Source organism: Chroicocephalus ridibundus, chromosome 4, assembly GCF_963924245.1.
Source record: "Chroicocephalus ridibundus chromosome 4, bChrRid1.1, whole genome shotgun sequence".
NCBI classification, from domain to species: Eukaryota; Metazoa; Chordata; class Aves; order Charadriiformes; family Laridae; genus Chroicocephalus; species Chroicocephalus ridibundus.
The window spans coordinates 92,980,656-93,004,770 of record NC_086287.1 but is presented as its reverse complement, the minus strand read 5'-3'; the positions used below and the strand labels follow the sequence as shown (position 1 = coordinate 93,004,770).

Here is a 24,115-nt window from a genome sequence, read left to right as displayed (position 1 = left end):
CCATAATCTTTGAGAAGTTGTGGACATCAGGGGACATCCCTGAAGACTGGAAGAAGGCTAATTTCACCCTCATCTACAAGAAGGGCTTAAAGGAAGATCCAGGAAATTACAGGCCCATCAGTCTTACTTCTGTCCCTGGGAAAGTTATGGAACGAATGCGCCTGGGGGCTATCACAAGTCAAACGAAGCACGTGATTGGGAAAAGCCAGCACGGATTCACCAAGGGCAAATCACGCGTGACAAACCTGATCACCTTCTACGACAAAGTAACCTGCTCACTTGATGAGGGGTGAGTGGTGAACATTGCCTACCTGGATTTCTCCAAGGCTTTTGATAAGGTTCCCCACAGCCTCCTCCTAGAGAAGCTGATGCATTACGGTCAGTTACTTCTGAAGTTCAACGAAGACGAGCGCAAGGTCTTGCACCTGGGAAAACATAATCCCGGAGTACAGCACAGACTGGGTTCTACCTTACTGGGGAGCAGCTCTGGAAAGGGACCTGGAGCTCCTTGTGGACAGCAAGCTCAATATGAGTGAAGTGTGCTGCAGCTACAGAGCAAGCCAAAGAAAGCTGATGCTGGGTTGCATCAACAAGGGCATCACCATTGAGATAAAGAAGTCATTACCGCACTCTACTAAGTGTTTATCAGGCCACACCTGGAACACTGTGTTCAGTTTTGGTCCCCACTACGCAAAAAAGATGTGGACAGGCTGGAGAGGATCCAGAGGAGGGCCACGAAGATGATGAAGGGACTGGGAAGCCTGCCATGTGAGGAAAGGCTGAGAGAATTGAGTTTATCAGCCTTGAGAAGAGGTGGCTTGTGACCATATTCTGGTATTTAAAGGGTGGCTATAAAGAAGATGGAGACTCCCTTTTTACAAGGACTCACGTGGAAAACATGAGGGATAATGGCTACAAATTACTCCTGGGGAGGTTCCAATTGGACATGAGGAAAATTTTTCACAATGAGAACAATCAGCCTTTGGAATAGAATAAGCTCCCCAGAGAAGTGGTGGATTCCCCATCCTTGTACACTTTTAAGATTCAGCTCCACAGGGTGCTGGGCCATCTTCTCTAAACCATGCTTTTGCCAAGAAAGGTTGGGCCAGATGATCCTTGAGGTCCTGTCCGACCTGGTATTCTGTGATTCTAGGAATGTGTAATGGTAAGGCCGAGGAAGCTGAGATGATACAATACTGTCCAGGATGAGGCCTCCTAGAACCGTGTTTCAGCATCTGTTCTTGTAGCTTGAGTGTACACGCTAGTATTGCTAGTCTAAAGAAGAGGAGAACAGCTTTGGGATTGAGAGCAAGCGGTGCTAGTGCCAGTGAGACTTCTCTGAATTCGGATCAGGCCACAGGCTGGGTGTCTGCACTTGTGAGAACGTGTTTATTAAAATGTGCACGTTGTTGAGTAAACTTTTTATTGCTCAAAATTGATTTTTGACTTGGAGGAAACCTACTTGAGAAGCAAGGCAGGAGATACTCTCTGAGAGCAGGATTTTATTGCTAATGTTGATTTTTAATTCCTTCTTTCCTTTTAAAAAAAATAAAAATTAAAAGGTGCTGTCGTCTGGAATAATAACGTGGGAGCTTTGTTACAGAAGAGAAAATAATGATTTCAGAACTTGATGAAATTAATACTAGAGGTGCTATTCTGAAGGGTGATACTTAAAAATCCAGTAAATGCCTAGAAAACTCTACTCTCTGTTAGAATAAAAAGTCCAAGCGATCAATATTAATTCAGTCTTATCCAAACGCTGCTGTTCTGCTTAGAGTTTTTCATTATGACTGGTGTGAGATTGTCATTTTTGATGGTGAATAAGGGCCCTCATTTTCTCTCTCCACAGAAGTCTATCACCGCTCTTTAAAGCTACCTGCTGCCAGCTAAAGCGTAGCAGTAGGGTTGTGGGTTTAGGTTTTGTTGTTGTTTTCAACGGTGAGCAGGTTTCTTGTTTATTTAGGCCCTGATTCTGCAACCACTTAGCACATGTTAACACTGCCTGTTTGAGAAGTCTTGCTGAGTTCAGTGGTGCTAACTGAGTGCACTTTGGGAGACTCCTCAGCAAGAGTGAAAATGGGATGGATTAATCCATGGGGGCCGAGAACGCACAAAACAAAACCCTGTTTTCTCTGCGGTTTGGCCTAAAGTTACCTTTGTTTTGAGAGTTCTTGAAGGTGTTTTTGTTCTCTCTCATATGGTGCTCAGTCTGTGGGTGAACATGAAGGAAGGTGCATCTTCATCGCCTCTCAGGAATGTCATTGCCAGCTGCCTGGCTTCGTGTGAAACTTTTGGCTGTGACAGATGGGGTGTTGCTGCTTGTTCCTGGAAATGGAAGTGGCACATTTAACTGAAAGGTCGGGAAGGCTTGGAAGAGCAGAACAGTGAGCATAGCTGCCTTTTAATGTGTAAGATAATAACCGTGACTTGTTTTGCAGCAATGCCTTTGTTCTTGAGGCAATCTGAGTAATTTACAAAGCCTTCTCGCTAGTTTGACGTTACATCCTAACTGCAGGTAGATGAGGGAGGATAGTACGGGTATGTGATTTCCTAAGACACTGAAAGAGAGTGGATGTCAGAGCCAGTCTCTGGCTCTTAGTTGGTACTTGGAGAAAACGTCTCTCTCTGGAATGCCTTTCTTCCAATTATGGGAGTTAACAGCTATTCATTAAACTCTCCTGAAAAATTAGCTCCTGAGTCATAGCAGAAAAGGCTTCAAGAATTTGGGTGCTGTTAGAGCCTGGATGGCTTATCACTAGGAATAAAGTTGTAACTGCAAAATACCTGTGTTGCAAATACCAAGAGTTACGGGAAGCGCACACATACTGTTCTGGAGAAAAGCATACGTATGTATTAAGGGAATGAAATTCCCCATGGTTTCCTTCTCCAGGAGAACTGAAGCAGCCCAGCTGCCAACAACTTCAATAAAAACGAACTGACACACTAACAGGAAAGGGAATTTTGCTGATAAGTGAATTTCTTTGCATTTCAGGGCATCAGGAGGTCCCTCTGGACGAAGTGGACATCGAATGGTTGCTTGCAAAAGACAGCTGATCGTCTTTGGAGGTTTCCATGAGAGTGCAAGGTGGGTTACTGCAGGATGGTTGGTGGTACTGAATCCTATGTAAAAAAGACAACAGAACTTCACCAGTAGCAGGAAAGCTGGGCTTTAATTGAAGGATTATCCTCAGCAGTACTGTTACTGAACTAGACTTTTATGTTAGGAAGACAAGCGATCTTGATTTGAAGCCTTCAAGTGTTTGAGAAACTATTGTACCACTTAGCTAATCACTGAAGTAGCTACTCGTCCTTGTAGCTAAAGCTCAATACATCACTTTCAGCCTCTGAATCTTGTCAGAGCCTTGTCTTCCTAGAAACATCTCCAGTAGGGTCTCACATACTACGTGAGTTCACAGCTCCAGTGTCATGGGGACTGTGAAGACAGCTGAGCTACAGGTTGTCTTGGAGACAGTAAGCAGCATAACTGCAGTCCCTGCGAGCACGGTGCAAGTTGCAGAGCCCACCCTAGATTTGGGTGTGTCCTTGGGAGTTTAACCTGTGCAGAGCATTTTCCACTAGCCGTATGTGGATTGGCTAGGAGAAAGAACAGGGATGTATGTGGTTTTTGGTTGGGTTTTTTCTTTTTTTTCCCCACACCTCTAGGCAGACATAGGTCTAATCTGTTTTGATCTTTTGTGTTCTGGTTTAAATTACCTTGGATTGTGTTAACTGGATAGAGTTGATGAAACCTCTTTTGTAGTAAGGAATGATACAGGTAAAAAAGAGCCCAGAGAAGTCTTGCTCAAAGGAGTTAGTGATAGGACGAGGGGAAACGGGTTCAAGTTATGTCAGGGGAGGTTTAGATTAGATATTAGGAGACATTTTTTCACTGAAAGGGTTATTAAACATTGGAATAGGCTGCCCAGGGAGGTGGTGGATTCACCATCCCTGGAGGTGTTTAAAAAAAGGGTAGATGGGGCACTTAGGGACATGGTTTAGAAGTGGCTCTTGTCAGGGTAGGCTAAAGGTTGGACTCGATGATCTTAAAGGTCCCTTCCAACCTCAACAATTCTATGATTCTATGAGTTCTGTCAAATGCGTGTTGTTGCACTGCAGTAGTAACTTCCACCTGAACAAATCTTCTGTACATTGCTATGGCTACGGAAGGAGAAAAGCCATAAAGGCAAGGAGTTAAATAAGGTGTTGCACCTCTTCAGAGGTTCCTGGTGCTGTTCCTGAAGTGATATTTTATCCTTTCCTAAATGGTGACCTGTGGTGTGCCAATTTGCTCTCCCTAGAGATTATATCTATTACAACGATGTGTATGCCTTCAACCTGGACTGCTTCACCTGGAGCAAGCTGGTTCCATCAGGGATTGGGCCTGCTCCAAGATCCGGGTGTCAGATGGCTACCACTCCTGAGGGCAGCATAATCATCTATGGAGGCTACTCCAAACAGGTAGGAGAGACTTTGTTGTAAGCCAGTGCACTATTTCCTGGATGCCAAACAGAATAGTTGATGGAAAAACTAAGGGGGGAAAGTGAAGACTAAAATGTGACGAACTCAAGTTGCCTAGGAGGGGCCAATGTGATGGTCTTGGCCTGTGTTGGCTGTGAAGTCCTGTGTTTTTACTGCTTGGAGAAGGCAGTTGGCTTAAAGCTTGGCAGAGCAAAATTGAGATCTCTGTACTGCTACTTCCCTCTGCTCAGTTTCACAAGCCTTGTCTCCAGTGCAAGATTTGGTGATCTCATCACATAACTGCCTGCTGCTTTGACTGACGATGTTTCTGCGTGTCAGGCAGCTGCCAGATGTCCAAAAAACACTGGTAATGAGAATGCATGTTAGCCTGTGGTTATGCCAGCTTGGAGGGAGTGTGCAGTTGTGCCCTTGGATTGTTCATACATAGGATGGTTCAGGCTGCTGTGAATCAAACCAAAAGAGGGAACTTGTCTTCTAACTCTGCATGTCTTCACGCAGTGGTGTGCTGATTGAGGAGCTTATCTTGCTTAAAATGAATTTTGTATTTTCCCTGCTAATGTAATTCAATATAAGGAGGTGATGTCACAGAGGTAGGAATAAATAACTGGGAGAAATGGCAGTTTTGGCAACAGTGGTGGTTGCTGCCAATTCAAAGCATTCTCAGGTAGTACGCATCCGTATTCTAGCACTTCCAGGTTAAAAGCAGCAGCTGCCAGGAGCCTTGTATTTTCTGGCATCAGTGAAAGGGTTAAAAGAACAGCACTAGTTAGCAAACTCAATAAGCCAAAGAAGACTTTTGATGAGCACCAAGCTTCCTCTGCTTGTTAATCATGGTAATTTATACTGGATAGCCCTTTAGACCGTATGTCCTCATTGACCAAGTATCCCTGTCTCCATGCTGAGCGGGAGGAAGTAAATATTTCATTGAGCAAAAGGCTCCTGCAAAAGCTTTTAATGTTGCGAATGCAGACAGAAGACCCGGATCCTGCTGCTACTGTCTCAGTGGAAAGGCATCGCTTCCAGCAGTGCGTCGCTGGGGGAGGAGGACGCGTTGTTCTTCTGATGTGAATAAATGAACAAAGAAGAAAAGCAGGGAAAGGGGAGAGAAGATAGTCTGTCTGTATATTTAGAAGCATTTGTGCCTCCTCACGGCCTGTGCTTAGGGCTCCATCTCATCAGATGTGCATTTGATTAAATAGCAGTAACAATACAGAGGCATTTTCTACCCAAAAGGGCTTTGTCCTCTTCCTTTCTCTGTCCTGTTTCCTCACTCTTGAGGGTGGGAAGGAAGCATGAGCCTGCATGCTATGCTAGATGTGGGTCTATCACGGCTACTGAAAGCGGCTGTATTTCAAGTGCACACTGAGCCCCACGGAAATATAAAAGTTGAGACGTGTTTGTAGTTGGTTCTATTCCACTTTACAAGGGTGGGCTCTGTCACACTGCTCTGGGTTGTTTTGAGCTAATAAAAATGAAGCAGAAGGGATGGGGGAATGCAAAGCTGCCCTCAGCCTTTATGCAGGGCACTGAGCAAGGATAAGAGCTGAGTGCAGTTCCACTCCTGAACAGCCACTCCTGTTGCGAATCTACTTCCTTTGTAATATAAAGAGCTAAGTCTGCTTCTCTCTGATGCGCCATTCCTAACAGAGACTGTGCTTGTGTATTCTGTAGCAGAAGTGAACTTTAAGGCAGGAGTGGTGCAGCCAAGCTACAAACTGATCAAAGCACTGGACAGAAATTTCTCTGCAGCTTTCTTGAGATGCAAAGGCAACAAACCTTTAGCATGGTCCTGAAAATTTAATTCAACAAGGTTTAGCTCCTCTAGGCGAAACACAACTTCATTAATATGTGGCTATTTAATTTTTATTGTAATTTTCTTATAGCTGATCGTGGAGCTGAGTCTCTCTGGGTTTACTTTGAAGTGAAGAAAGTGTGTTTGGCTTGTGTACTCCTCCCTGAGACATTGGCTGGGATACTCTTGGGAGAAATAAGAGGTAGAAGGTGGAGGAAACAGTACTTGATTGGAGCTGGGAAGGCACAGGAGAAGACCTGTTCCTTGTCTCCAATTAGACAGGCAAATGTTACTTTCAGGAGTGCTATGAAGAGGTTTTTGGGCACATGAAGACATTTTGCGTATGAAACCAGGCAGGTCTCTAAGCAGAGTGCCATTCACCAAGTCATGTAGAAACTCTTCTTCAAATAAGGGGCAGGACTAAGTTGCTGTAAAAAAGGTGCAGATTTGTGTGGAGGCCTCCTGAGGCCAGAGCTGCTACAAAGCATGTATATGATGTGAATTGGTTTGGAGGGAAGAGGAGTGGAAATCATAATAGCTCCTCTGTTTTAGTAGTATTGGCATGATATGGCTGTCACATTGCCGGAGGAGAGTTGTGATGTGGCAAGGCTGCCTTCCTGCGATGGGCAGTGCTGATGCATTATATCCTGTGGTCCCCTTAGCACTTGTAAATCTGCTTTGAAGTACTGTACCAAAAATAGCTGTGCGGTGTGGTATAATGCACATTGCCTAGGGCAAAAAGACACGTAAGCCCAGGAGATTCATGGTTATGGGTGGAATTGTAGGCATCTCTGTACCCAGCTGGCTCTTGGGGCTCTAGAAAGCCTCAGTAACACTATCAGCTTGCAGCCAGGGTTGTTCCCTTGATCAATCTGCCCGTCCTCAGTCTGGTCAACAGACGTCATGAGCTGGGAAGGCAGAAGCAGAACGATTTGGTCCCTGCTTGATTTTTCTGGACTTGCATGCAGAACTGAGAGTGGAGGGTCAGTTTTCAGTAATGTCTGTCAGTCCAGGGCATGTTGCTGAGTTCCCTTCATGTAACCTGAATAGGAAAGTCTATTTCGTGGGGAAAAAAAGAGACGGAAAAGATCAAATGACTTGTCTAAGGCACTCCAGTACTTGTATACAGAGCCAGGACAAGAACCTTGGTACCCAGACATGCCTTTGCCCGTGCCAGCCACTCTATTTTGCTGACCAAGTGGTGAACAACCAGGATGCAAATGGTGAGTGCAACCGTTGAGATGCTGGTGCACAAAGAGTGTGCCTGATATTTTAAAACGCATGTTTCTTAGCACAGTGATGTCCCTGTGTTCGTCTGTTTCGTCTTCAGCCTGGAAATGATAAAGGCAACTCCTAGGATCCCTTAGAGAAGGGGATGTTGTGGGCATTGTCAGCTCTGCCTAAAATGTACTTCAAAATCCCGCAAGGAGCTCAGACTTGCTCTCCTGCTGATCTTAAAGATGTCCTCGCCCATTTCTCATGCTGGGGATGGGGCTTGCTGCAGCAAGCTGCATTTTTGGCTGTATAAAGCAATGAGACCTCTCTATTGCTAGGCAACGTGAGCGCACTGTGCCTGACTGGCACGGCAAATGCAGCCAGGAGGTGTTGGAGGCTAACGCTGCTCTACCTTGCAGGTGCAAACAGCCTACAAGCCATGGGAGGGCTGGTGTGACATGTGTGCAAGGCTTTTGGATGCCAAAGACGACTAGCGTGTGGGGTTTTATTGGTTTTGGGGGTGGTTTTTTTAGTGGCAAGCTTTGTAAAGCTGAATTGGATTCTGCTGGAGATTTCTTGGGGCAGGGCTAAAGCGTTTGCCTGAATTGCAAGCTCTGGTGGGACTGGTTCCCTCTGTAGTTCTGCCTGCTAAGGACTTCTGTTAATTGGATGTATTTTGCCTCTGTTGATCTCTTTATCAGACACATTTAGCCCATTATACATGGGGAATCCTGATTCCCCTTCATCTCAAGAACAGCTCTCAGTGCCTCAGTTTCTTTGCTCTTTGAAGGGGGAGAAAGAGGTGTCTTGCTGTCTGTCAGCGGAGCTAAGGTTTGTTGGTTTGGGGTTTTTTTTAGCTAATGCCTGTAAAGCTCTTGTAACTTGCTAATGTACCTCTGTGTGCAAACAATAGGCTGTGGATATCCAAGCCAGTTTTGTGCTTGAAAGTAAACACCTGGAACTTCAAGGCAAGAAGGACAGCGGGGGGAACAGGAGGTGCTTGTGACTGATGGAGTGATTTGCTCAGGGCAGGCGGATGTCCTGGGTGCAAGGGGATAGATCTCTCCAGCAGCGGTGTACTGCTTGCTGGGGAAGTGTCTGCTTTTGAGCCAGTGTGAGTTGGGGAAAACAGGCATCTCTTTGACAACAAATAACTAACTCCCACTCCACCTCACTGGGGTTTTCTCAGCCCAAGAAGCTTTGTCATGTTGCATACGCAGTGTGTTTACTACGGGGAGCCGTGTGGTTTTCAGGAGAAAAATAATGCAGTTATTCTCTGCAGCTTGTATGATAGTGAAGCCAACTGCTCTTTCAGTATTTGCTGTTTCTCCTCCTTTTGTGCAGGCAGTGCACATCTTACGGTGCTCCTGCACACTTCAACCTGTGTGTCCCCTGCACATATGAATGTGTGCTCTGTGTAGTGCTTAAGGACAGACTGCAGCCTGCCTGGGACCGGGGAGGAAATAACCACCATTTCCGTTATCGTTAGCAGACAGGCATTTTGCAGTCACTGGGGTGCACTTCAGTGCTATAAGATGTGAAGGCTCCTGCCTGTCTCCCTCTCCCTCCCTCCCTCTCCTCTGCCTATCCATCGCTGACAGCTGTTTGCTCAGGTGAGGCTTGGACGGGTGTTTGATTAAGGTGAGGGACAGACTAAAAAGGCTGCTGTATCTCAGCTGTCCACAGCCTGCAGCTTGTTGGTGACTTCTGCTCTAGACCTCTGTGACAGAGACAGTGAAGTGTGACATTGCCAGAGCACGGCACTTGCTCGGCACAGTGACTCACAGCCCTTTGAACTTGAGAGCTACTGCTGTAGTAGATGCCACAATACATGGACCGCCAGGCTATGAATTGGTGTACTTACCGCACCTTTCCTAGAAGGCGTTTCTTTCCCTTCCTGCTCTGGCGGCTCTCTCTCAAGGGTCTGCTCAAAGTGGGCAGCTCCCAGCCCCTCCAGCCACGTCTCCACCAGAGCTCCTATAACTGTGCCTCAGAACCACTCATCAGTGCAAAATCTTGTCTTGCTTGTTTTCCATGTGCTGGAGAACTTGCAGTGGCTGAAGGAGTCATCACTGTATAACCCCTTATTCAGAAAATAGGACTGTCACCGATGCTTGTTCTTAAAGGCTTCCTGTCCCTTGTGTGTCTGATTTTTCTATTGCTCAAGGATGGTAGGTGGAATAGCGCAGTTGTTGACTTCATAGAAGTTGTTGCGCAGAAGAGGATCTCTCCAGCGTAGACATCTTGTCTTGAAGAGTGTGTGTCTTCCATGGTGCTAACAGGCATGCTTAGGTGCATGTGGGGGGCAAGAAGACATGGGAGCCACAGCCCCAAGCTAACAAATTTCCCAAGACAGCCCTATGGGCAGACCCTGGTCCTTAAGTTATCTGAAGCCTCATTTTTGCTGCACTGTGAGCAGAGTTCTGTTTCCACCGGCACTTCCTTATTGGCCTTCCCCAGGGCTTTTCAACATCATCCAGGTTACAGCATTGCTGTGCAGTGCCTCAGACACACTTTGTTTCCCTTTCCTCTCTTCTGCCTTTCTACGAATTGAATACGGATCCTACGGATTGGATGCCCGGCCATGCAATAACAGCATACCCTGCAACAACAGAACCTGCCAAGTGCGGTGCACAGGGTTGGGCACAGATGTGCAGCAAGAACAGGACGGCACTGTGTTGTTGTGCTGTCGAGTGCACCCAAGCCCTGCTCATCTTCCTGAAGACTTAACCCAACCTGCCCAGCTTCTGCTGGGATCCACTGCCTGCATCCTGGCAGCAGTGACACAACGTGGCAATGCCATTGCCCCCAGGAGGAAGGGAATTACAAGGAAGTAGGAGCTCTGCATGAAGGGATGGGTGGATAATGACATTATTAAAAGACCTCCTGCAGTGGTGTTGCATAGTGCTGCTTTCAAATGCTGCATGTTGCTATGAGCACTGGAGTACAGGGGCTTACAGTGAAAGGAGCAAGGGAAAATCGTGTTTAAAATGATGCATTTAATTGCCTCAGCTGAGGCTTGGTCCTGCTCTTGCTAGTGCCTTTAGTAGGGGTGGAAGTGGGGCTTCTGTTCTGTTTCTATTTAGTAGAAAAAAACTGTTGCTCGAGGCTCTGTGGGGCCCTGAATGCTAAAAGTGACAGCTGTAGTCGGGCTGTGATGTAGAGAGAGAGCTGTCACCTCTGCTTCTCTTGTAGTGGGATGGAGATGGGGGTGGCAGGGACTGGAAGTCTGTGTGGTAGTCACAGATCTGTACTTAAACTTGGGCCTTGCAATTGATAGAGCACAGACGCTCTGAGCTTCTGCTCAACATCCAAGGGCGGAATCCCAGAGGGCCTTGCAAGGCCTGTGGAAAGTTATCGTGTGCCACTTTGGTAGAGTGGGTATCTGCTCTCTCTTACAGCTAGAGGAGCAGAGGCACAGATGTTAAATTAGTCCCTTGAGAGCACCTGAAACTGTCTGTGGTAGAGTAAGAGGCAGGACCTTGCATCTCCTGTTTCCTTGGTGCTGCCTATCCTTCCTTTCTTTCACAAAACAATTGGGTTTAATCCCTTGTTACAATTTATTTCTCTTCTCTGGGTGCCAAAATTCCTGGCCTTAGACTGCATCATGTAGTCTTCATACGGCCACGAATCCCAGGATCTGTGCTGCAGCCTGGTTGTCACAGGCAGGAATTTGTGTGGCTCATCACAGGAAGTATTCTTGGTTTAAATGGCTTCTCCTTGCCCCCAAGTCACAGTGTTTGTGTTTAGCGTAGGAATGTACAGATTCAGGCTGCAATTAGGCTTATTTGTGGGGTGGTGAGTTTGGAATGGCACATACCGCCATTCTGGTTTGGGTGACTTTCTGAAGAGTTCGACCTCCTATGTTTTGAGCCACTGAAACTGTTTCACTGAGCATCCCTGTCTTTTCCTTCTCTGCAGCGAATTAAGAAAGATGTTGACAAAGGCACCCTGCATACAGATATGTTCCTGCTGAAGACCGAAGGTGCACGCAAGGAGGAAGGTACGCTACTGCTGCAGCTAGGAGGGCTGTGCTGGAAGTGATGCTGCGGGACTGTGAATACAAATCCTCTCTCTTCCTTTGAACAACAGACCAAAAAACCCCAAGCCTAGAACAGAATTTCCCTTTTAATGAAAAGCGCTGTGCCCCAGTGTTTGCTTTGGGGCTAAACACAGCAGATGAGTTGATTTAAATATTTCTTCTTCCCAGGAGTAGCTAAGTGCATTTGTATACTGTGGCCCTAGCTTAAAAAGAAAGGGGCTAGGGTGAAGGAAACAGCAGTTGCAGGTGGATATTGGAGGCATTATGTCCTCCTTTTCTGTTTGTGTGTGCTGGAGAAGGAAGATAGGCCATTACACACACAGGCAGAATTCCTCACTGCTGCGCTCTGCAAAGGGAAACGGGAAGCAGGCGCTTGTTGCTGCAGCAGACTGTACGCTGCGCAGCGGTTCTGTCCCCTTCTTGCGCTCCGTTTTACAGCCTGAAAAGATGAGGCTGTGTCTGCTTTCTGAGCGGAGCAAAAGCTTTGTGGTTAGCCGAAGGCTGTAAGGAGTCATGGTTCTCAGCTCCAGGTGACTTGATTTCAGAGCTAGTGTAAATGGTGGCTCTGACACAGTGAAACACTGGGGGATTGGAGCTGGTTGAAAAACTGGCGGAGGAGGAAGGTTGGGGTGTACTTTTTGTCAGAGAATCACTTCTGGCTCACAGCATTGTCTATACTGACACCTCCCAGTTTGCCCTGGAATAGTCTGAGATGGAGTGGAAGGTCTCCAGGCTCCTTGCTTAACTACGTGAAACGTTCTGGCCTGCACAGGCAGCTTCAGAAAAAACTAGACGAAAAGATATTTTAGGGATTTTTTTGGTTTGTACGTGGGCGGGAATTAAAACATTTTGAAATTCCTGTTCTCTGGGACATTTTGATCCCTGCTTTTCTGTTTCACAACAGAAAATCTTTGGGATTTCAGAATTCTCCACACTGGAAATTCATGTTTTGACAAGCTCTCTTGGGTAGTGATGTCTCTCTTGCAGAATCTTGAGAGAGAAGAGTGGGGTGTGATCTCATTAGATTACCTAGTGCAGGGATATGATCAGGCGTGGGTTTTGGTTGGTTGTTTTATCTGTGAATGTCCCCAGAAATAGGAATTCCATCACTTTCCTTGGGAGAGAGTGTATTTTGTCCTTGGCTCAGGGAATGGCACAATCTTTTTTTGAGCTGAATTTTTAAAATGTTAAAATTGTGATAGATTTCTATAAACCTGAGCGTCTTAAAGTGGGATTTGGGGAGGAGGGTTGGTCACATATATTGTCTATATTCCAGACCCTGCTTGCATTATGTCCTATTCAGAGTTTATCTTGTTGAAATTGTGGTTCCTTCAGGAACACAGTGGCTAGCCGGTCCATGTGCTTCTCCCAGCCTGCATTTAGGGGATTTGCTCTGAATCCAGGGTAGAAAGGATTGGAGCAATAGCGGAGAGTTTAGAACACAAGCCTTGTCCCACTGCTGAGCCCTTTTTTAAAGTGTGGCTGGGTCTCCTTACGATGAACTGTACTTATTCTTGGGGTTAAGGCAGTGGTGCGAGTTGGCAATTAAGGTACTACAGTAGAAGCGTCCTGTGAAGAGAACTGATGTATGGTGGGCTCCATGGGATAACCGAGGTGCACTTCCTTGGTACTCAAAGGTTGTATATAATCAGTCCCTGTTTGAACTCCACCCTCCTGTAAAGGCGCATACACCTTTCAAGAGGCTCCTTGCCCCAGAAAGCACACCCTGAAGCTAGCTTTCCACACTTGCTTTTATTAAAGACACAACGGCTTTCTAAGGGTAGCAGGGATGTGCAGGTTAGCTGTGTGATAGAAGTGGAAAAGCAAGTGGTTCCGATTAACGTTGTTGAAGGCAGTTCTGAGAATGTCCAAAATGGGTCATTCAGTTACTTGCTGGAGTACTGAAGGGCCTTGGAAGATATGAAAACGATCGGGGTTCTCCTTTGCTGATGCTCATATTTGCTTTTATCTGTTACCAGACAAATGGGCATGGAGTCGGCTCAACCCGTCCGGGGTGAAACCCACTCCCAGGTCTGGCTTCTCTGTGGCGATTGGTCCCAATAACCGCTCCCTTCTGTTTGGAGGCGTGCATGATGAAGAAGAGGAAGAGAGCATTGAAGGGGACTTCTTCAACGATATTTATTTCTATGACATGGGGAAAAACCGCTGGTTTCCTGGACAGCTAAAGGTTGGGTTTTGTTTTTTTTAAAAATAACACAAATATATTCAGTTCGTTCTCTGTGATCATTTGATGCATGTCCTTTGGGCCTTTTTTGGCCTCATACATCTTTCTTGCAGTGTGAAGCAAGCCTCTTTCTAATAGCTCGGTGCTCTAGAAGCTGAGCCACCAGGTGTGTCTGCTGCTTTGATCTGTGACCCACTGATTGTGAAGAGGGCGAGAGGCTGTAGAAGTTAAACTGGGGATGTGCAATTCTAGCAGGTTTTTGCTACCAGACCAACTGAATTCTCTAATTTTATGCTGCCCCTCTCCTTCCCTGCCACATAGCTCCTTGTGCTCTCCATGCCCTGCTTCCGCAGTGTAGTGCAGACTGCCACCCCTCTGGGGAGAGAGGAAACCTGTGAGCCCTGATGGTTGGGCACAAAGTGAGAGTGACTCAGGAGGCAGTCTCCCTCTTCCAGGAGTCAGGCTGTTCTGCCCTGTTGTCGTGTAATGCAAAATGAAACAAAGCAGCATGAAAACATAGTTACGGTGTTTTACTGGAGGCCAGCTCCAGGTAAGATGTGTAAGTCTGACATGAGATAGTTCAGTAAAAGCTACTGTGAAAAGATCGTGCATTGCGTTGGGATCAAAAAACCTGCCTCTCTTCCCCATTGTTGATGAGCTACTAGAAGAGATGAAATATTAACCTTGGCTCATAAGAGCTTCAGGAATGTGGTCCTCAGCTCAGATCTTTGATTTTGTTTGAACCGCTCTCAAGGGGGAAGTGAGGTGCAGATGACCTAGTTGAACTTCCTTCTTTCCACCCCCACTATTTCTGGCTTTGTTCTCAAAAAGAAGTCGTCAATCACATAATAACAGGCAAACATGCACTCGGGTGTTTGCTTCTGCCTGCCCAACTGACTGTTTTCCAGCCCTTTCATACAGTACTTTGAAGACCTGGAGTGCTTCCTGGTAACGCGCTGTAATTTAGCACCCAGCAATTGTTTTGATTTCACAAAGTGGTGGGTTATTTTCTCTTGCCCTTGTCACAGACTGGTGGACAGTGTGTGTGTTTGCGTACACCTGCAAGATAGAGAGCAAAAGAGCTGTTTTCTGTCTCTTCAGCACATGCTGCCGTTAATAGAGGAAGAAACTCCACGCTGTGGGTTCTCCAGGAGTTTCATTGCTCCTTGTTTTATGTCTTACAGAAGTCCATGCTGAGTGGGACGTTGTACCTATCACTTGAGATTTACAATTCTAGTGAAAAATAATTTAATTCTCCTCCCTCCCAGCTGCATCCATAGTATTTGTATTAACTGTTGTACAGTTATTAGGTGCACACAGTTCACATGCAGTCTCCTTCTGTCCCTTGTTCCTGTTAACAGGGACCAAAATCAGAGAAGAGGAAGCGAAGACGTGGCAGGCAAGCTGAGGCAGAGGGTGCTGAAGATGAGGACATGGAGAAGCAACATCCACAAGGCCCAGTGGAGATAGTGAAAGAGGTGGTGGCAGAAGATGGGACTGTCATGACAATCAAACAGGTGATCTCTGGACCTGCAGAAGAGGAGGAGAGGTCTGAATCGGAGGAGGAGGAAGATGGAGCCTTGAGCCAGCAAGTGGAGCCATGCCCACGTTCGAATGCCATGTTGGCAGTGAAGCATGGGATTCTCTATGTGTATGGAGGAATGTTTGAGGTGGGCGATCGCCAGTTCACCCTCAGTGACCTCTACAGCATAGACCTACACAAGATGGAAGAATGGAAGGTGCTAGTGGAGATGGATCCAAGTAAGCTTCGATGGTGGGATCTCTGTCTCTCTGCCTTCAGTGTAGCAACCCCCAGGATGTGGTTTCCAGCAGTGCTGTATTTTACGGAAAAAAAGACCAAACAACTATGGAGCTCCCTCAAGGGGTGGTGATGAGCCTTTGAGTAGTGTTTTTTCCTGTACAGGAAAAAGCTTGGGAGTATGTGAGCGTCTTATGGTCAGTCTCTGCAGAAACCTGTCTGGTCCAGAGCTTTGCGGTCATGGTAGCGAGCGAGCTCTGGTCTGTCTACTCTGAAAACCAAGACGTAAACAGAGCGTCTTTGTTCACTGGTGGCAAGTTCTGGCCTGGGAAGTCCTGCTGTGCCATACTTATCCACTCAGGAGAAGACAGAGATGTATGCTCTTGCCTGTCCTCACCTTCTCAGGGCAGTGAGGGTCTCGGGTACTGCAAAGCATGTGGGTATTAGCTAGGGTTCTCTCTCTGTACCTTAAACATGTAGCGTGTTTGCTGCGTACTCTGACTGCTGTGCTGTTCCCAAGCTGGGAAGGCTATTTCAGGGGATGTGTGGCAAGCATGGAAGTCAGTTCCCTGAATTCCTGGCTGCATGGTCCTTACATGAGCGTGGTCAGTGGTGTTGCAGAAAGCATTACCTGAGATACCTCAGCGAAGATGGATTTGAAGCAGGAACAGCTTGTTATTTATTTCTTCTACTTTCTTTCTCATCAAAGAAGCACAAGAATGGCTGGAGGAGTCAGAGTCAGATGAAGAGGAAGATGATACGGAAGGTGCAGAGGGAGGGGAAGAGGAAGAGGAGAGTTCTGAAGAGGAGAGTGAAGATGAGGGAGGTAATGATTAAAATAAATGTTGTCCTCGTACATCCTAATGTAAAGTGAGTTTTGGTACAATACTTCCTCGTCCTGCTGCCAGCCTGGGAGGCCTCACAGGCATCCAGGTGAGTTTTCCAGCAAAAGCAGAGTTTGCATAGTACACTGCCCCCGGGGCAGAGGAGAAATTTCATTGGGTACTGATAGGTTTTTAGGCTATTACATGTAAACACAAGAGTAGCCTTGGACAGGTTGACACATGGAAGAGCAGATTGCCTTCCTTAGCTGTTTGTGACCTCTCTTTCTGTCTTCCTCCCATTGTGTACTAGGAGAGGAGCAACACCCATCTGTTCAGCCTGATGAGAAGCATGAAGACTATCTGTCCAGGACAGAGCAGTATTGGATTAAACTAGCCCGCAGCAACATGGGCCCGGATGCCAAGGAGAAGAAGGTGGTAAAAGTGGCACATGCCATGGCAAAGACTTTCTATGGAGATTCGGTCTAGATATTGTTGAGGCTGTTCTATGGGTGAAGAAATGTGCTGGGAGCAGTGGTTAACCCTGTTGAACTCAGCCTGATGTGCCAGGCAGTCAGCGTGTCTAGAAGGCGTCCTGGCGCTCCCATCTTTTGCCTATTCCGAGTGCCTCAGGGACGACCAGTCTCAGTGTGCCTACTTGGTTAATGCTCTGGATGTGCTGTTATTTCCCTGGAGGTTGTGGGAGAATCTTGAGGAACAGGATTGCTGTCCAAGCACTTTGTTCTGCTGGGGATGGTGTATGCAATACTGTATGTTTTGTTCAAAAGTTGTTTTGAGTCAAGACAAACTGCACATCACAGTGGTTCACTGGTCCCAAATTCTCTACCCTGATGGGGCCAGAATGTATCTCCAAGGGTTTCTACAATAAACTTATTTGGTTACATCATCTTGGTTTTCTCAGTTAATCCTAGCTTTTCTACTTCATTTTCTCCTGCTGTGGAAGAGGGATTGCTGTTCCCGCTGTGAAATATGCAGGTAGTGGTCTTAAGATGCACCAGCCGTCCTGAGATGTGGCTGCGCAGCCTGGAGAAACCTGGGAATCCTTTCATACCTTATCTGTATGAGAGCCACTGTAACCCCTGATGCGTGTAACAGTAGAAGTATCTTCCTTTTTAATGTTAGCTGTAGCAGGTTTTGCCTTTGCTTGTGGAATCTCCTAATTCAGTTTCTCACGCGTTGGCCAAGAAAGCAGTTGTCCTTCAAGTGAACTCTTTATGACCAGCGAAATGTCCTATCTTGAGACCTGATGGCATGCTGAGGACAGGAGGGAGCGGGCTGACACTCTCAAAGGACGTGTTTTTACCGCTGGTTCCTGACTCAGCCCCTTTCCTCAAGGCCTTGCTTTCTTTCCAGCAGAGCAGTGCTGTGGGCCGTAGGGACAACAGATGGGATACAAGTGTGTCTGTTGCAGCAAACAAGTGATGACTTGGGTTGACACCAGAAGGTACTGGCTGTCCTTGCGCAGAGAAATCCAGGGTGCCATGGGTATTGTTTTGACGGTGGCATCACCAGGGAACCAGCTCTCAGGAGAGCAGTGTTAGGTTCTGCAGCGCTAATTAGAATGTAATAAAAATTAAATAGAGCAGGCTGCCAGTGTGATTTAATTGTCAAGATAAAACAGTGGTTGATAGGGAGGTGCCTTCTGTGCCAAATGACAGGGAAGAGGTGAAAACGAACCATTTATTGGTAACCTAGGAAAGAATCCGTGGTGCTGGCTTGGCTAATGGCATCAGTTGCCCTGTTCTCCTGTCACTTGGGTTAGTTTGCAATACCTTGATCTCATTGACATTTGATCCGTCGTGTGTGTATGACATTTGTGGCTTTCTGTGCAAAGTTTTGGGGAATCTGCCACTCAGTTACATTTGCAGGGTTTTTTAAAATTACTATTTTATTTATTTTATTTATGTTTGAAAAATAGTGGTTTTAAAATCATAGCATCTGTGCAGAGGGCTCCATTCCAAAAGCCCAACCAGAGGCAGGAACACACACTTTTTGGTAGACTTGCTTTATAATTTTTTGCCTTTTAATCTTTTCAAATACAGATATGCAACCTGAAAGAGGGTTTTTTTGGTTTTTTTTTTTTGAGCTGAAGCCAAGTTACAGCAGTGCCAAGGATGAAAGATAGTTTTGTACAGGGCTGCGGCAGCCGCAGGAAAGGATTCTCCCTCCCCCTTCTCCAGTGGAGGGACTGTTGGATGAGGGAACCAGATGCATCAGATGAGCTGGAATGTGTGCAACGATAATCTGAGGTTTTTCCTTTCATCTTGTCCTCAAGGGCTCTGGAACGTAGTCCTAGTTGTGCTCTGTGCCAAGCTAAGTATGACGGGAGAAGGCATAGACTGGAAGACACACGCTTCCAAGGAGCCTGTGAGTCAGGATGGGCCAAGCGTCCCGCTCCTGCGAGTGGCACAACAGCGTGTTCGTGCAGCCTCCTGTGGGGAGCACACCGCCTGCCTCGCAAAGGTGAGGGAGAGGAGGCTTTGGGGGTGGGTTGCAGGGGGGATGTTGGCTTCCCAGGGCTGCCATTGCTCTGCTGTGAGGTTGGGCTGACTTGGGCACGCAGCTTGGTTCTGTTCCTCCCAGAGCTAGGGTTTTGGATGAGCCACCAGGCTGTGGGCAGTCATACAGCTTGGTTCAGGAGGCTCTGGTGGCCATCCTTAGGTTGTATGATGAGAGGATGCTGCCGTGGCAAACTGTCCTGGCCTGAAAATTGAGGCTTAGTTGTCAGCTCTGACAAAACAAGGCTGTCACACTGTCATTGGAACAGCCTGTGTGGGGACTGAAACCCACACAGGTGTCCGCTCTCACCGGAGCGTTTCTGCCTCAAGTCCAATGGCTGCAAATTAGTTCTGGTGCGTCTGCAGCAACTGCTCAGCAGAACAAACAAGGCAAATGCAGCACTCCCTTGAGCCAGCTGCAGCCAGCAGCAGCTGAAGATCTGGCTGGACACCCCGGCCCATCTCTTGCTGGTGTAAGCGTGGAAGGCTTGGGAGCTGTCACATGTTGGTTGAGCAAATGAAACCTCTGAGAAAAGGTAAAAGTTCTCTGTGGTGGAAACCCAGGCAGGGATGACTGATTATGACCACTACATTAAGTGCCTACAGAGGAAGTCTGAACGTGATGGGCTCTGCCGTGGTCTTAAGAAATGCAGACTGTGATACTTTGATAGGAAACTGTAATGGTACCTTGCATCTCTGAGCATTGGCTGAAAGTCCACCGAAGCCTATTGAGGGTTGCTGGATCAGATATCTGGTTATTTTTCTTGTATTGGGTCCAAAAGTACCCTAAAGAGGAATGTAAGTGTTTTGTGGGCAGACACACACCAGTGAAGTGTCCTGCCTAAAATGATACCCAAGAGAAGGGCCAGGGCTAGAACTTGGTGGAAAACTAGGAACAGAGAAACTCTAGCAGTGTCTGTCATAAGAGTAGTTATTCTTGTCTGACATGTACAAAGAACAGTCTGTACATCTTTTTCTAAAATGCATGAACGCACAAATAAAACTCAGTTATTCCTTTGGCATCCATCAGACCATTGCTTTTGCCCATCTCATTGTAAAGGGATGAACATGTAAATATTTACATTGGAGAAAGAGACCTTGGTGTGTTATTATATCTGGAAACAATCAAGCTGTTGGGTTGGTGGGGTTTTTTTTTCAGCTAAAAGTCAAGGCTCAAAGTAACTTTTTTTTAATCCTTGAGGAAAATGTATTTAGTAATCCTTTTTTTTTTTTTTTGGCCACACGCATACTGTAATTGCACTGTAACACAGTGAAACTGAATTTTTCTATGACATTTACATGCACAGGTAGGAAGGGAAAAAGAGAATAAAGGAGAGTGCCAGCTGAAGTGCATTTGACTTTAGGGGGTGCACAAAAGAGGCCCCGGTAGAAGATTACTGGTTTCACGTGTAACTCAAGCTTAGCTTGTAACACACGGGATTGCTTCTTCCCCACGTCCGTGTGTGCGGTGTAGCGTGATGAGCGTGGAAATGAATGAACCTCGCTGTGGAGTTTTATCAGAGAGCAATCAGGGTAATTGGGCTGACCCAGAGATAAATGCTGTTTGTAGATGGGAAGACGGTTCCTGGCATCGCGGCTTGTGGGATTTTGCTAACGGCTCCATCACGCTGAGTTGCTGGTCTCCTTGCCGCGCTGCCTACCTGCTGTGGTGCCTTGTGGAGATAAACCAGTCTTAAAACTTCTGCTGGCAAATTGCTTGTTTGTCAGGCTTGTCGCGCTCTGCGCAGTCTGGGTTGATCTCATCCTTCTTCATTCATCTTACAGAGAATCTGGGTTCATTCACCGTCTTGTTTTGTGTCAGCAACGCTTCTGCTTTCTTGCTGCAGCAGCACCATGGGTGAGTCCAACCAGTACTAAACAGCCCCAAGCACGTTGTGTCTGTCAGCAAGACAGAAAGGCTAAAGACACACGTGTTCGTAGAAAAACAGGTCTCTGAGGGATGGGGGAGTGGGAATGGGAGCATATCAAATGCTTTAGCTTCTGGTGGGAAACAGCTGTTGGCCCAACAGCCGCAGCATCCCTCATCACTAACCCACAGCTTCTGAACATTACAGACGAACAAGACAAGGGCTTTGAAACATGCTCCATGCTGAAGGGCTTGGGGAGCAGTGCTCCTGCTGTTCATGGGAGTCATTCTCCCAGCTCTCCCTTCCAACAAGGCCAAACACCTGATACCAAAATGCAGCTGCTGCTGGGGTGGGGGCGGCTGCTCTTGCGGGGGAGGTAAGGGCTTGGGTGTTGGTGTTCTTACCATGTTAAAACAAGTGAGCCTGAGCCATGCTAGACCATTGGTGCTGTTAATAGTGTACCCAAATCGGGGATAAAAGGAACTAGGTAGATGATAAGGATTGTGAGTCTGCTGGGTGGCAGTGTAGTGGAGCAAATGACACCTGAGCACGAACACGAGTCTCGTCTTCCAGTGACACCTCCAGATGGGGAATGTATAACCCACCACAGCATTTCTAAGCCAGCCATCCAACAAAAACTTTTGGGCAACGCTCGGCAGCTCTCAACATCTACAAAGTGCCATTTCCTTTAATGTTTCGGAGCATGACCTCTGAGAAGCCTCGGCTGAAGGGAGCACAGCTCACAATGTGTCTGAGTTACACATTCAGACCTTTGGGCACTGATTAGTAGCCATGGGGGTTCGTTTCCTGTTGAAAGCCCCTGGCTTGGCATGGTAATGAGGTGATTACGCATACCCTGGAAAAACAGGTTGGCGGTAGCACTGAAGCTAAGTGCCTGGAGGGTCATGTTAGTCTAAACAGACCAATAAAAGGAACTCTTGAGCTTGAAATGCCTCCGAGAGAAGCACGGTTCTGGTGGATCTGTTATTCAAAGGCATGTATCTAGTGCTTGCTGCATTCGGAGTTGTCTTCAGCAATGGTTCGATCCTTGGGCACAGCGCAGAGCTGGTCAGGGAGCCTTGCCGCGAAGGTCAGTGATCGGCAGCAACGTGACCCATGCAATTCATTTGGGGACTGCGCCAGGAGTTGACCCGTTCCCCTACACCAGGAAAACTTGTCCCCATGTCAAGAGTCTGCAAGACCCATCTTCTGTGTGAGCAATTTCCCCACGAGCAGCAAAGCTGTGCAGCACTGGCAGGAGATCCAGTCCGGCCTCTGCTCTGGTCTGCTTTAGCACAAATCTCTGGAGCCAACCTCACCCTATGATAGTTTTAAAAAATTCCTACTTTTCCATCCTCCCTAACTTGCCAAAGCCTGTCAGGACATCTAATTAGTCCTTGGGTTTCAATTAAGCCCTTCATCATCGAAATGACATTATTTCTCCTCTCGCCCCTCCCCTTCTGTTGCAGTCTGGATTTTTTTTATTTTTTTTTTCCAGCAGTACTGAGGCTTCATAACTCCGCACAAGGTAAATAGATGCCGCAACAGCTCAGTATCTCTGAAAGATCAGGCCCTGGAGAGTCCCAACGCGCTCGGAGAATCTGGGTCTCGGGTACAAGCAAACCAGACGCCAGATGGGCTGGTGAGAAGCTGACGTGGCACGAGCAGGCGGAGGATTTTGGTATTCCTTCCCTCTTGCCTTCCCCAAAGAACGCGGAGTCAAACCAGCCCGTCGCTCACACAGGTGGGGGCTGGCCGGAGGACCGGGGTGTCCCCGGGGAGGGAGAGGTGGCCCTTTTCCCAATGGCTTTACTGAGGTGGGCTGGTTCCTTGAGCCCCAGCCCCTCCTTGTGTTTCAGGTGCTGCTTGTTCCGCTGCAGGAACATAAAAATCCCATCGCAGCCTAGAAAAAAAAATATGATCTAAACCTTCAGCTGTTCACTTGCATCTGTCAGTGTGGACATAAAACAGCAGGTATGGACAATTTACATAGATTTATGTGCCACGCTGATAGACGTTTTAATATGCCTTAGGTAGATACGCGTGAATCCAGGGCTCATAAGACAGGGAAATATACTGAATTACCTCTCTCTCTGGGCTACTTCTCAAGAATATTTCTGGCCTTGGGCAAATGTGAAAAGCCCAGAACTAAGACAAATTGCTCAGCTCCCCGTGATTAATAAAGGAATCATTATTTTTAAACACGTGGTTTGGGAGCCAATTAATATTAGTCTTCGGCTGTCTTCCATGCTGAACAAAGCTCAGCTCGACTGAGGTTTTATCCCGCAGGGAAAAAAAAAAAAGCGAGGAAAAATCCGAGTTGCATTTGTGTCTGTACGTACCTGCTGGTTCGTGGGCAAAGGCAGGGATAACCAGTCGGTCACCAGTGTGAAAAGCTAGTCATGGAATCACTGGCACTTCTATTTAATCGATAATGAGAGGCGTTTTTGTGCTGTTTTATGTGCATCTAAATATCGTACTGTGTTTGCCTGTAACTGTTTAACCCGCTCCTGGCCGGGAGCTTTGTGTCGTGCACTTGAATGTACAAAAAAAAGTCCTGGAGAGTCTTTACAAAGAGTCGCAACCAGCATTACAAAACACAGGGATGGGCTCCTAGGGCGGCGATCGCAAGAGGTCGTTATTTGGTTCACTGCAAGGACGCAGCAACCATTCCAGGGTACAAAAAAAGATGACCCAAAAGGGGGAAAAAAAAATAAAGAGGAAGAGGTACGAAGATGATGGACAGTTACTGTGAAAAGTGAAATGAAAAAGTTACTGGGATCTCGCTGCCTTCAGTTGTCATTTACCCTGTCCACCCATAGCCCTCTGCCTGAAAAGGGAAAGGGAGAAAAAGAGGGAGAAAAACTGCGACAGGAGGGAATAAGACCATGTAAGGAAAAGAACTGAATTTAACTGGCACATGCTCTAATCCTTAGTTTATTTCTGGTTAAAAATATAGCAATCCAGTGCAGTGTAATAAGAAATCTGCTGAAAAGGTAGCAGAGAAACAGCTAAAACAGAAGCAAAGCAAAGCTGAGTCCACAAGTCAGGGCTGTACCCAACAACTCTGTATGTCAAATGTCGAGGAGGAGGGGGTTTTTTCCCCTCCTCCCCCCCCCCCAATATTTCTGTAGATGGGTTTCATCCCCCCCTCGGGTTGCTGCCACACTCGCACCTCTTCTCCCGTGGAACGCAGCTGCAGCGGGTAGAACGGAAGGCGGAATTTGGTCCCAGGATGTACCAAATCCCAAACAAGCCATTTGAACCCTACCTGGTGGTGGTGGAGGAGGATCACCGGCAAAGCCCACCTCCCACGGCGGGGAAAGACGGCATGAGGGGGGAGGAAACAGTACAGTTTTGGAAAAGCGAGGGGCCATCGGCCATTTCCAAGCGATTGAGCTAAGACCACGCTCTTGCGATCGGGACCATGACAGC

The 24,115-nt window shown here is 47.0% G+C and overlaps 1 protein-coding gene across 3 annotated transcripts in view; it reads left to right on the top strand.

Annotated features, from left to right (window-relative positions):
- Positions 1–17,240, top strand: part of KLHDC4 (kelch domain containing 4) — a 30,074-nt gene extending 12,834 nt beyond the window's left edge. The window contains exons 6-12 of one of the 3 annotated variants that reach the window (XM_063334792.1): positions 2,993–3,085; positions 4,299–4,458; positions 11,408–11,489; positions 13,508–13,716; positions 15,075–15,474; positions 16,182–16,298; positions 16,607–17,240. In XM_063334792.1, the coding sequence (XP_063190862.1) occupies positions 2,993–3,085; positions 4,299–4,458; positions 11,408–11,489; positions 13,508–13,716; positions 15,075–15,474; positions 16,182–16,298; positions 16,607–16,782 (1,237 nt within the window). In that variant the 3' untranslated portion in view covers positions 16,783–17,240. The remainder of the gene's footprint in view (positions 1–2,992; positions 3,086–4,298; positions 4,459–11,407; positions 11,490–13,507; positions 13,717–15,074; positions 15,475–16,181; positions 16,299–16,606) is intronic. The other 2 variants (XM_063334794.1, XM_063334793.1) reach the window with 2 other exon arrangements.
- The last annotated feature ends 6,875 nt before the right edge of the window (positions 17,241–24,115 follow it).